General features: G+C 41.2%; 1 protein-coding gene across 5 annotated transcripts in view; it reads left to right on the forward strand.

Moving 5' to 3' along the window:
* The first annotated feature begins 10,216 nt into the window (after nucleotides 1-10,216).
* The window catches only part of LOC130299009 (gastrula zinc finger protein XlCGF26.1-like), a 34,540-nt gene continuing 30,662 nt past the window's right edge, over nucleotides 10,217-14,094 (forward strand). Inside the window, exons 1-2 of one of the 5 annotated variants that reach the window (XM_056551390.1) lie at nucleotides 10,272-10,345; nucleotides 10,408-10,456. Coding sequence is in view for 4 of the 5 variants with exons in the window: in XM_056551391.1 (XP_056407366.1) it covers nucleotides 10,331-10,456 (126 nt within the window). In the remaining variant the exon portion in view is untranslated. The other 4 variants (XM_056551391.1, XM_056551385.1, XM_056551387.1 and 1 more) reach the window with 4 other exon arrangements.

Genomic DNA, 14,094 nt, shown 5'->3' on the forward strand with positions numbered 1-14,094 from the left:
GGGGAAGAGGGTGACGGCCGTACACCACGAAAAATGGGGATTTGGAGGAAGATTCAGAGACTCTAAAGTTATACGAGAATTCGGCCCATGGTAGAAGATCTGCCCAATCATCCTGGCGGGAGGAAACAAAATGTCGTAAATAATCACCCAAGACCTGGTTAATTCTTTCTACTTGTCCATTGGATTGAGGATGATATGCAGAAGAAAAGTTTAATTTAATCTTGAGTTGTTTACAGAGAGCCCTCCAGAATTTTGACACGAATTGGACGCCTCTATCCGAGACGATCTGCGTGGGCAACCCGTGAAGACGAAAAATGTGTACAAAAAATTGTTTAGCCAACTGAGGCGCTGAAGGAAGACCAGGAAGAGGGATGAAATGTGCCATCTTGGAGAATCGATCAACGACCACCCAAACAACAGTGTTGCCACGGGATGGGGGTAGGTCTGTAATAAAATCCATACCAATCAGAGACCAAGGCTGTTCGGGGACAGGCAGAGGATGAAGAAGACCAGCGGGCTTCTGGCGAGGAGTCTTATCCCGGGCACAGACAGTGCAGGCTCGCACAAAGTCCACAACATCCGTCTCCAGAGTCGGCCACCAATAGAAGCGGGAGATGAGTTGCACAGATTTCTTGATGCCCACATGACCTGCGAGATGGGAGGAGTGACCCCATTTGAGGATTCCGAGGCGTTGGCGTGGAGAGACGAAGGTCTTTCCTGGAGGAGTTTGCCTGATGGAGGCTGGAGAAGTGGAAATCAGGCAGTCAGGAGGAATGATGTGTTGCGGAGAGAGTTCAACTTCCGAGGCATCCGAGGAACGAGAGAGAGCATCGGCCCTAATGTTCTTATCGGCAGGCCGAAAGTGAATTTCAAAATTAAATCGGGCAAAGAACAGAGACCACCTGGCCTGGCGAGGATTCAGCCGTTGGGCAGACTGGAGATAGGAGAGGTTCTTGTGATCGGTGTAAATAATAACTGGAAATCTTGATCCCTCCAGCAGATGCCTCCATTCCTCAAGTGCTAATTTAATGGCCAGTAGCTCTCGATCCCCGATGGAGTAGTTCCTCTCCGCCGGAGAGAAGGTCCTAGAAAAAAAACCACAAGTAACAGCATGCCCAGAAGAATTTTTTTGTAGAAGGACCGCTCCAGCTCCTACAGAGGAGGCATCAACCTCCAATAGGAAGGGTTTAGATGGGTCAGGTCTGGAGAGCACGGGAGCCGAAGAAAAGGCAGACTTGAGCCGTTTAAAGGCGTCTTCCGCTTGAGGAGGCCAAGACTTGGGATTGGCATTTTTTTTGGTTAAAGCCACGATAGGGGCCACAACGGTAGAAAAATGTGGAATAAATTGCCTGTAATAATTGGCGAACCCCAAAAAACGTTGGATAGCACGGAGTCCGGAGGGGCGTGGCCAATCTAAGACGGCAGAGAGTTTGTCTGGATCCATTTGTAGTCCCTGGCCAGAGACCAAGTATCCTAGGAAAGGAAGAGATTGGCATTCAAACAGACATTTCTCTATCTTGGCATAAAGTTGATTGTCACGAAGTCTCTGAAGAACCATACGGACATGCTGGCGGTGTTCTTCTAGATTGGCAGAAAAAATCAGGATATCGTCCAGATATACAACAACACAGGAGTATAAGAGATCACGAAAAATTTCATTAACAAAGTCTTGGAAGACGGCAGGGGCGTTGCACAGGCCAAAGGGCATGACCAGATACTCAAAGTGTCCATCTCTAGTGTTAAATGCCGTTTTCCATTCATCCCCCTCTCTGATGCGGATGAGATTATAAGCACCTCTTAAGTCCAGTTTGGTAAAGATGTGGGCACCTTGGAGGCGATCAAAGAGTTCAGAGATGAGGGGTAGGGGGTAGCGGTTCTTTACCGTGATTTTATTAAGACCGCGGTAGTCAATGCAAGGACGTAGGGAGCCATCTTTTTTGGACACAAAGAAAAATCCGGCTCCGGCAGGAGAGGAGGATTTACGGATAAAGCCTTTTTTTAAATTTTCCTGGATGTATTCAGACATAGCAAGAGTCTCTGGGGCGGACAGAGGATAAATTCTGCCCCTAGGTGGAGTAGTGCCCGGGAGGAGGTCAATAGGACAATCATAAGGCCTGTGAGGAGGTAGAGTCTCAGCTTGTTTTTTGCAAAAAACATCCGCAAAGTCCATATAGGCCTTAGGGAGACCGGTTACAGGGGGAACCACAGAGTCACGGCAAGGGTTACTGGGAAGCGGTTTTAGACAGTTCTTGGAACAAGAGGGCCCCCAACTCTTGATCTCCCCAGTGGACCAATCCAGGGTTGGGGAATGGAGTTGAAGCCAGGGTAGTCCAAGGAGGATTTCGGAAGTGCAATTGGGGAGGACCAAAAATTCAATCTTCTCGTGATGAGGTCCGATGCACATTAGAAGGGGCTCCGTGCGGAAACGTATGGTACAATCCAATCTTTCATTGTTTACACAATTGATGTAGAGGGGTCTGGCGAGACTGGTCACTGGGATGTTGAACCTGTTGACGAGAGAGGCCAAAATAAAATTTCCTGCAGATCCGGAATCCAAGAAGGCCATAGTAGAGAAGGAGAAGGTAGAGGCAGATATCCGCACAGGCACAGTAAGACGTGGAGAAGCAGAGTAGACATCAAGGACTGTCTCACCTTTGTGCGGAGTCAGCGTACGTCTTTCCAGGCGGGGAGGACGGATAGGACAATCCTTCAGGAAGTGTTCGGTACCGGCACAGTACAGACAGAGATTCTCCATGCGGCGTCGTGTCCTCTCTTGAGGTGTCAGGCGAGACCGGTCGACCTGCATAGCCTCCACGGCGGGAGGCACAGGAACGGATTGCAGGGGACCAGAGGAGAGAGGAGCCGGGGAGAAAAAACGTCTTGTGCGAACAAAGTCCATATCCTGGCGGAGCTCCTGACGCCTTTCGGAAAAACGCATGTCAATGCGAGTGGCAAGATGGATGAGTTCATGTAGGTTAGCAGGAATTTCTCGTGCGGCCAGAACATCTTTAATGTTGCTGGATAGGCCTTTTTTAAAGGTCGCGCAGAGGGCCTCATTATTCCAGGATAATTCTGAAGCAAGAGTACGGAATTGCACGGCGTACTCGCCAACGGAAGAATTACCCTGGACCAGGTTCAACAGGGCAGTCTCAGCAGAAGAGGCTCGGGCAGGTTCCTCAAAGACACTTCGAATTTCCGAGAAGAAGGAGTGTACAGAGGCAGTGACGGGGTCATTGCGGTCCCAGAGCGGTGTGGCCCATGACAGGGCTTTTCCAGACAGAAGGCTGACTACGAAAGCCACCTTAGACCTTTCAGTAGGAAACTGGTCCGACATCATCTCCAAGTGCAGGGAACATTGGGAAAGAAAGCCACGGCAGAATTTAGAGTCCCCATCAAATTTATCCGGCAAGGATAGTCGTAGACCAGAAGCGGCCACTCGCTGCGGAGGAGGTGCAGGAGCTGGCGGAGGAGATGATTGCTGAAGCTGTGGTAGTAGCTGCTGTAGCATCACGGTCAGTTGAGACAGCTGGTGGCCTTGTTGCGCTATCTGTTGTGACTGCTGGGCGACCACCGTGGTGAGGTCGGCGACAACTGGCAGAGGAACTTCAGCGGGATCCATGGCCGGATCTACTGTCACGATGCCGGCTGGCAGGTAGTGGATCCTCTGTGCCAGAGAGGGATTGGCGTGGACCGTGCTAGTGGATCGGTTCTAAGTCACTACTGGTTTTCACCAGAGCCCGCCGCAAAGCGGGATGGTCTTGCTGCGGCGGTAGTGACCAGGTCGTATCCACTAGCAACGGCTCAACCTCTCTGACTGCTGAAGATAGGCGCGGTACAAGGGAGTAGACAAGAGCAAGGTCGGACGTAGCAGAAGGTCGGGGCAGGCAGCAAGGATCGTAGTCAGGGGCAACGGCAGGAGGTCTGGAACACAGGCTAGGAACACACAAGGAAACGCTTTCACTGGCACAATGGCAACAAGATCCGGCGAGGGAGTGAAGGGGAAGTGAGGTATAAATAGGGAGTGCACAGGTGAACACACTAATTGGAACCACTGCGCCAATCAGCGGCGCAGTGGCCCTTTAAATCGCAGAGACCCGGCGCGCGCGCGCCCTAGGGAGCGGGGGCCGCGCGCGCCGGGACAGGACAGACGGAGAGCGAGTCAGGTACGGGAGCCGGGATGCGCATCGCGAGCGGGCGCTACTCGCATCGCGAATCGCATCCCGGCTGGAGACGGTATCGCAGCGCACCGGGTCAGTGGAGCTGCCCGGAGCGCTGCGGTAGCGAGAGAGAAGCGAGCGCTCCGGGGAGGAGCGGGGACCCGGAGCGCTCGGCGTAACAACTATAATATCTCTACATCACTTTAATATCTCTATAATATCTCTATAATATCTCTATAATATCACTATAATATCACTATAATATCTCTACATCACTATAATATCACTATAATATCTCTATAATATCTCTATAATATCACTATAATATCTCTACATCACTATAATATCTCTATAATATCTCTACATCACTATAATATCACTATAATATCTCTACATCTCTATAATATCACTATAATATCTCTACATCACTATAATATCTCTATAATATCACTATAATATCACTACATCACTATAATATCACTATAATATCTCTATAATATCTCTATATCACTATAATATCTCTACATCACTATAATATCACTATAATATCTCTACATCACTATAATATCACTATAATATTACTATAATATCTCTACATCACTATAATATCTCTACATCACTATAATATCTCTACATCACTATAATATCACTATAATATCACTATAATATCTCTACATCACTATAATATCTCTATAATATCACTATAATATCACTATAATATCACTATAATATCACTATAATATCTCTACATCACTATAATATCACTATAATATCACTATAATATCTCTATAATATCTCTACATCACTATAATATCTCTATAATATCACTATAATATCTCTACATCACTATAATATCACTATAATATCTCTACATCACTATAATATCTCTATAATATCACTATAATATCACTATAATATCACTATAATATCACTATAATATCACTATAATATCTCTACATCACTATAATATCTCTATAATATCACTATAATATCACTATAATATCACTATAATATCTCTACATCACTATAATATCACTATAATATCACTATAATATCTCTACATCACTATAATATCACTATAATATCTCTATAATATCACTATAATATCACTATAATATCTCTATAATATCACTATAATATCACTATAATATCTCTATAATATCACTATAATATCACTATAATATCACTATAATATCTCTACATCACTATAATATCACTATAATATCTCTACATCACTATAATATCTCTATAATATCTATACATCACTATAATATCACTATAATATCTCTATAATATCACTATAATATCACTATAATATCACTATAATATCACTATAATATCTCTATAATATCTCTACATCACTATAATATCACTATAATATCTCTATAATATCTCTATAATATCTCTACATCACTATAATATCAGTATAATATCACTATAATATCACTATAATATCACTATAATATCTCTATAATATCACTATAATATCACTATAATATCTCTACATCACTATAATATCTCTACATCACTATAATATCACTATAATATCTCTACATCACTATAATATCACTATAATATCTCTACATCACTATAATATCACTATAATATCTCTACATCACTATAATATCACTATAATATCTCTACATCACTATAATATCTCTATAATATCACTATAATATCTCTATAATATCTATACATCACTATAATATCACTATAATATCTCTACATCACTATAATATCTCTATAATATCTATACATCACTATAATATCACTATAATATCTCTATAATATCTCTACATCACTATAATATCTCTATAATATCTCTATAATATCTCTACATCACTATAATATCTCTATAATATCTCTACATCACTATAATATCACTATAATATCTCTATAATATCTCTACATCACTATAATATCTCTATAATATCTCTACATCACTATAATATCACTATAATATCACTATAATATCTCTACATCACTATAATATCTCTATAATATCTATACATCACTATAATATCACTATAATATCTCTATAATATCTCTACATCACTATAATATCTCTATAATATCTCTACATCACTATAATATCACTATAATATCTCTACATCACTATAATATCACTATAATATCACTATAATATCTCTATAATATCTCTACATCACTATAATATCACTATAATATCTCTACATCACTATAATATCACTATAATATCACTATAATATCTCTATAATATCTCTACATCACTATAATATCACTATAATATCACTATAATATCTCTACATCACTATAATATCACTATAATATCTCTACATCACTATAATATCACTATAATATCACTATAATATCACTATAATATCTCTATAATATCTCTACATCACTATAATATCTCTATATCACTATAATATCACTATAATATCACTATAATATCTCTACATCACTATAATATCTCTATAATATCTCTACATCACTATAATATCACTATAATATCACTATAATATCACTATAATATCTCTATATCACTATAACATCACTATAATATCACTATAATATCTCTACATCACTATAATATCACTATAATATCACTATAATATCACTATAATATCTCTATATCACTATAATATCTCTATAATATCACTATAACATCACTATAATATCACTATAATATCTCTACATCACTATAATATCACTACATCACTATAATATCACTATAATATCACTATAATATCTCTATAATATCACTATAATATCTCTATAATATCTCTACATCACTATAATATCACTATAATATCTCTACATCACTATAATATCACTATAATATCACTATAATATCTCTACATCACTATAATATCACTATAATATCACTATAATATCTCTACATCACTATAATATCTCTACATCACTATAATATCTCTATAATATCACTATAATATCACTATAATATCTCTACATCACTATAATATCACTATAATATCTCTACATCACTATAATATCTCTATAATATCTCTATAATATCACTATAATATCTCTACATCACTATAATATCTCTACATCACTATAATATCACTATAATATCTCTATAATATCACTATAATATCACTATAATATCTCTATAATATCACTATAATATCTCTACATCACTATAATATCACTATAATATCTCTACATCACTATAATATCACTATAATATCACTATAATATCACTATAATATCACTATAATATCACTATAATATCTCTACATCACTATAATATCACTATAATATCTCTACATCACTATAATATCACTATAATATCACTATAATATCACTATAATATCACTACATCACTATAATATCACTATAATATCACTATAATATCACTATAATATCACTACATCACTATAATATCACTATAATATCTCTACATCACTATAATATCACTATAATATCACTATAATATCACTATAATATCTCTACATCACTATAATATCACTATAATATCTCTATAATATCACTATAATATCTCTACATCACTATAATATCACTATAATATCTCTACATCACTATAATATCTCTACATCACTATAATATCTCTATAATATCTCTACATCACTATAATATCACTATAATATCACTATAATATCACTATAATATCTCTACATCACTATAATATCACTATAATATCACTATAATATCACTACATCACTATAATATCACTATAATATCTCTACATCACTATAATATCACTATAATATCTCTACATCACTATAATATCACTATAATATCTCTACATCACTATAATATCACTATAATATCTCTACATCACTATAATATCACTATAATATCACTATAATATCTCTACATCACTATAATATCACTATAATATCACTATAATATCACTATAATATCTCTACATCACTATAATATCACTATAATATCACTATAATATCTCTATAATATCTCTACATCACTATAATATCTCTATAATATCTCTATAATATCTCTATAATATCACTATAATATCTCTATAATATCACTATAATATCACTATAATATCTCTATAATATCTCTACATCACTATAATATCACTATAATATCTCTATAATATCTCTATAATATCACTATAATATCTCTATAATATCACTATAATATCTCTATAATATCTCTACATCACTATAATATCTCTATAATATCTCTACATCACTATAATATCTCTACATCTCTATAATATCACTATAATATCACTATAATATCTCTATAATATCACTATAATATCACTATAATATCTCTATAATATCACTATAATATCACTATAATATCTCTATAATATCTCTACATCACTATAATATCACTATAATATCTCTACATCACTATAATATCACTATAATATCACTATAATATCTCTACATCACTATAATATCTCTATAATATCTCTACATCACTATAATATCTCTATAATATCTCTACATCACTATAATATCTCTACATCTCTATAATATCTCTATAATATCTCTATAATATCACTATAATATCTCTATAATATCACTATAATATCACTATAATATCTCTATAATATCTCTATAATATCACTATAATATCACTACATCACTATAATATCACTATAATATCTCTACATCACTATAATATCTCTATAATATCTCTATAATATCACTATAATATCACTATAATATCACTATAATATCTCTATAATATCTCTACATCACTATAATATCACTATAATATCTCTACATCACTATAATATCACTATAATATCTCTACATCACTATAATATCACTATAATATCTCTACATCACTATAATATCACTATAATATCTCTACATCACTATAATATCACTATAATATCTCTATAATATCACTATAATATCACTATAATATCACTATAATATCACTATAATATCTCTACATCACTATAATATCACTATAATATCTCTACATCACTATAATATCTCTATAATATCACTATAATATCACTATAATATCTCTATAATATCACTATAATATCTCTACATCACTATAATATCTCTACATCACTATAATATCTCTATAATATCACTATAATATCTCTATAATATCAATATAATATCTCTACATCACTATAATATCTCTACATCACTAATATCACTATAATATCACTATAATATCTCTACATCACTATAATATCTCTATAATATCTCTACATCACTATAATATCACTATAATATCTCTACATCACTATAATATCTCTACATCACTATAATATCACTATAATATCTCTACATCACTATAATATCACTATAATATCTCTACATCACTATAATATCACTACATCACTATAATATCTCTATAATATCTCTACATCACTATAATATCACTATAATATCTCTACATCACTATAATATCACTATAATATCTCTACATCACTATAATATCACTATAATATCTCTACATCACTATAATATCTCTATAATATTTGTTTATTCTCATTTTGTGCCAAACTTTTACATATGAAAACTGCCCAATAATTACAGAATGTGAAGGGAAAATTCTCCTTCAGCTATTTCCGCCCCTCATGTCACATGATCATCCTCACAGGTCCTTCATCCACCACTATTCTTGTCACTGCTGAGCCCCGCCCCTCATGTCACATGATCATCCTGACAGGTCCTTCATCCACCACTATTCTTGTCACTGCTGAGTCCCGCCCCTCGTGTCACATGATCATCCTCACAGGTCCTTCATCCTCCACTATTCTAGTCACTGCTGAGCCCCGCCCCTCATGTCACATGATCATCCTCACAGGTCCTTCATCCACCACCGTCCTTGTCACTGCTGAGCCCCGCCCCTCATGTCACATGATCATCCTGACAGGTCCTTCATCCACCACTATTCTTGTCACTGCTGAGTCCCGCCCCTCGTGTCACATGATCATCCTCACAGGTCCTTCATCCTCCACTATTCTAGTCACTGCTGAGCCCCGCCCCTCATGTCACATGATCATCCTCACAGGTCCTTCATCCACCACCGTCCTTGTCCTTGCTGAGCCCCGCCTCTTCATGTCACATGATCATTTTCACAGGTCCTACATCCACCACCGTCCTTGTCACTGCTGAGCCCCGCCCCTCATGTCACATGATCATCCTCACAAATCCTTCATCCACCACTATCATTTTCACCGCTGAGCCCCGCCCCATATGACATCCTCACAGGTCCTTCATCCACAACTATCCCATCCACACCTGAGCTCCGCCCCTACACTACATCCTCACAGGTCCTTCATCCACCACTATCCTCGTCAGTGCCTAGCTCCGCCCCCTCACGTGACATCACCACAGGTCCTTCATCCACCCCCGTCCTCTCTCCCCCTGCCCCCAGGATGTCCCCGGACAGGACTGATGTGACTACAGGACTATTACACATCACCCTGGAGATCATCCGCCTGCTGACCGGAGAGGTGACTCCTCTAGATTTCTATCATCTTTATTGGATTATAGGGAAGAGAAGACATGATAGGAAGGATCAGCCCCAATATGGGCAGTTACCATGGCAACCAATGGGCCAATAGGAATGTTATAGGAAGGATCCGCCCCAATATGGGCAGTTACCATGGGAACCAATAGGAATGTTATAGGAAGGATCAGCCCCAATATGGGCAGTTACCATGGGAACCAATGGGCCAATAGGAATGTTATAGGAAGGATCAGCCCCAATATGGGCAGTTACCATGGGAACCAATGGGCCAATAGGAATGTTATAGGAAGGATCAGCCCCAATATGGGCAGTTACCATGGGAACCAATGGGCCAATAGGAATATTATAGGAAGGATCAGCCCCAATATGGGCAGTTACCATGGGAACCAATGGGCCAATAGGAATGTTATAGGTAGGATCAGCCCCAATATGGGCAGTTACCATGGGAACCAATGGGCCAATAGGAATGTTATAGGAAGGATCAGCCCCAATATGGGCAGTTACCATGGCAACTAATGGGCCAATAGGAATGTTATAGGAAGGATCAGCCCCAATATGGGCAGTTACCATGGGAACCAATGGACCAATAGGAAGGATCAGCCCCAATATGGGCAGTTACCATGGGAACCAATGGGCCAATAGGAATGTTATAGGAAGGATCAGCCCCAATATGGGCAGTTACCATGGGAACCAATGGACCAATAGGAAGGATCAGCCCCAATATGGGCAGTTACCATGGGAACCAATGGGCCAATAGGAATGTTATAGGAAGGATCAGCCCCAATATTTGCAGTTACCATGGGAACCAATGGATCAATAGGAAGGATCAGCCCCAATATGGGCAGTTACCATGGGAACCAATGTCTATATGGGACAATTTGAGGGCATCCTGAATAGATCTTGTGAATGATATAAACCCTACAGGAATTAATGTGCTAGAAATAGGAGAAAACCAATTTGGGTATCCAAAACAATTAGGGATGCGATAAATGATTAGAGGAAAACGCGTGGAATACTAAAACAAGAAGGTGGTGGGGGAGGGGGGACATCAAAACATTATAAGGAGATAAATACATTCTGTAAATAAAATTGTAGCAGAGAGAACCCAAAAATATTATTTACCTATATAAATAATAATAATATCAACCTACAATCCAGCTACACAATATGTCAATCAAATACAACACCCAACCTACAAGAGATTGTCACTGTAATATTATCAATATAGAATCTTTATTGAAAATGACAAAAGACAAAAATAGCCCTCCCATTAAAATGACCCACCCTATAAAATACACAGCCCCCAAAGAAAACAACAAAAACGGATGGGGAGCATCACAAGACATTGACCTCTACATCCTATGTCACCAGTGAGTAGTATAGCAATCACATGTGTACAAACACCATATACATAAGTATTAAAGGGGTACTCCGGCCCTAAGACATCTTATCCCATCCAAAGGACCCCCGCAATCTTGCATTCAGCACCCATTTCGGGGAGCTGCACGCCGCGCTGCCAGCTCAGAATCTGCCGTGTGCCGACCACGGGGCCGGAGTATCGGGACGTCACGACTCCGCCCCTGTGTGATGTCACCCCGCCCCCACTATGCAAGTCTATGGGAGGGGGCGTGACGGCCAAAAGGGGGTTGATGAGGCTGAGACTTAGTCCCGAACTTCGTACAGGAGATGCTGTAGAAATGAAATGGGCACCGTGAGATCCAAAAACCTTTTCTATGTTGTTACTGATGAAGGTTAAAGACCTTTAGAATATGGTTGTTTCCATTTTTTTGAATATTTATTAAAAAAAAAGTCCCCTGAAAATTCCACCAATAGGGGTCTCCATACCTACTGGGACACTTACCAGTCCTACAGCCGCATCAGGCTTGTCCATGAGTAATAGACAAGAGATGAGAAACAGACAAGGCTGCATGAGCAGAAATACCAAACCCCTCCCACCACCACAAGGAGGGACACGCCCCCTCCCACTGCACATACCAATCACCTCCCACCACCCACCAATCCCCTCCCACCACCACGAGGAGGGACACACCCCCTCCCACCACACATACCAATCCCCTCCCACCACCACAAGGAGGGACACACCCCCTCCCACCACACATACCAATCACGTCCCACCACCCACCAATCCCCTCCCACCACCACAAGGAGGGACACACCCCCTCCCACCACACATACCAATCACCTCCCGCCACCACAAGGGGAGACACGCCCCCTCCCACCACCACAAGGAGGGACACGCCCCCTCCCACCACCACAAGGAGGGACACGCCCCCTCCCGCCACACACCAATCCTCTCCCACCACCACAAGAAGGGACACGCCCCCTCCCACCACCACAAGGAGGGACACGCCCCCTCCCACCACACACCAATCCCCTTCCACCACACACCAATCCCCTCCCACCGCCACAAGGAGGGACACGACCCCATCCCACCACCACAAGGAGGGACACGCCCCCTCCCACCACCACAAGGAGGGACACGCCCCCTCCCACCACCACAAGGAGGGACACGTCCCCTCCCGCCGCACACCAATCCTCTCCCACCACCACAAGGAGGGACACGCCCCCTCCATCCACCACAAGGAGGGACACGCCCCCTCCCACCGCACACCAATCCTCTCCCACCACCACAAGGAGGGACATGCCCCCTCCCACCACACACTAATCCCCTCCCACCACACACCAATCCCCTCCCACCGCCGCAAGGAGGGACACGACCCCATCCTACCACCACAGAGGAACACGCCCCTTCCCACCACCACAAGGAGGGACATGCCCCCTCTCACCGCACACCAATCCTCTCCCGCCACCACAAGGAGGGACACGCCCCCTCCCACCGCACACCAATCCTCTCCCACCACCACAAGGAGGGACACGCCCCCTCCATCCACCACAAGGAGGGACACGCCCCCTCCCACCGCACACCAATCCTCTCCCACCACCACAAGGAGGGACACGCCCCCTCCCACCGCACACCAATCCTCTCCCACCACCACAAGGAGGGACACGCCCCCTCCCACCACCACAAGGAGGGACATGCCCCCTCTCACCGCACACCAATCCTCTCCCGCCACCACAAGGAGGGACACGTCCCCTCCCGCCGCACACCAATCCTCTCCCACCACCACAAGGAGGGACACGCCCCCTCCATCCACCACAAGGAGGGACACGCCCCCTCCCACCGCACACCAATCCTCTCCCACCACCACAAGGAGGGACATGCCCCCTCCCACCACACACTAATCCCCTCCCACCACACACCAATCCCCTCCCACCGCCGCAAGGAGGGACACGACCCCATCCTACCACCACAGAGGAACACGCCCCTTCCCACCACCACAAGGAGGGACATGCCCCCTCTCACCGCACACCAATCCTCTCCCGCCACCACAAGGAGGGACACGCCCCCTCCCACCGCACACCAATCCTCTCCCACCACCACAAGGAGGGACACGCCCCCTCCATC

Source organism: Hyla sarda, chromosome 1 (assembly GCF_029499605.1).
Source record: "Hyla sarda isolate aHylSar1 chromosome 1, aHylSar1.hap1, whole genome shotgun sequence".
Lineage (NCBI taxonomy): Eukaryota > Metazoa > Chordata > Amphibia > Anura > Hylidae > Hyla > Hyla sarda.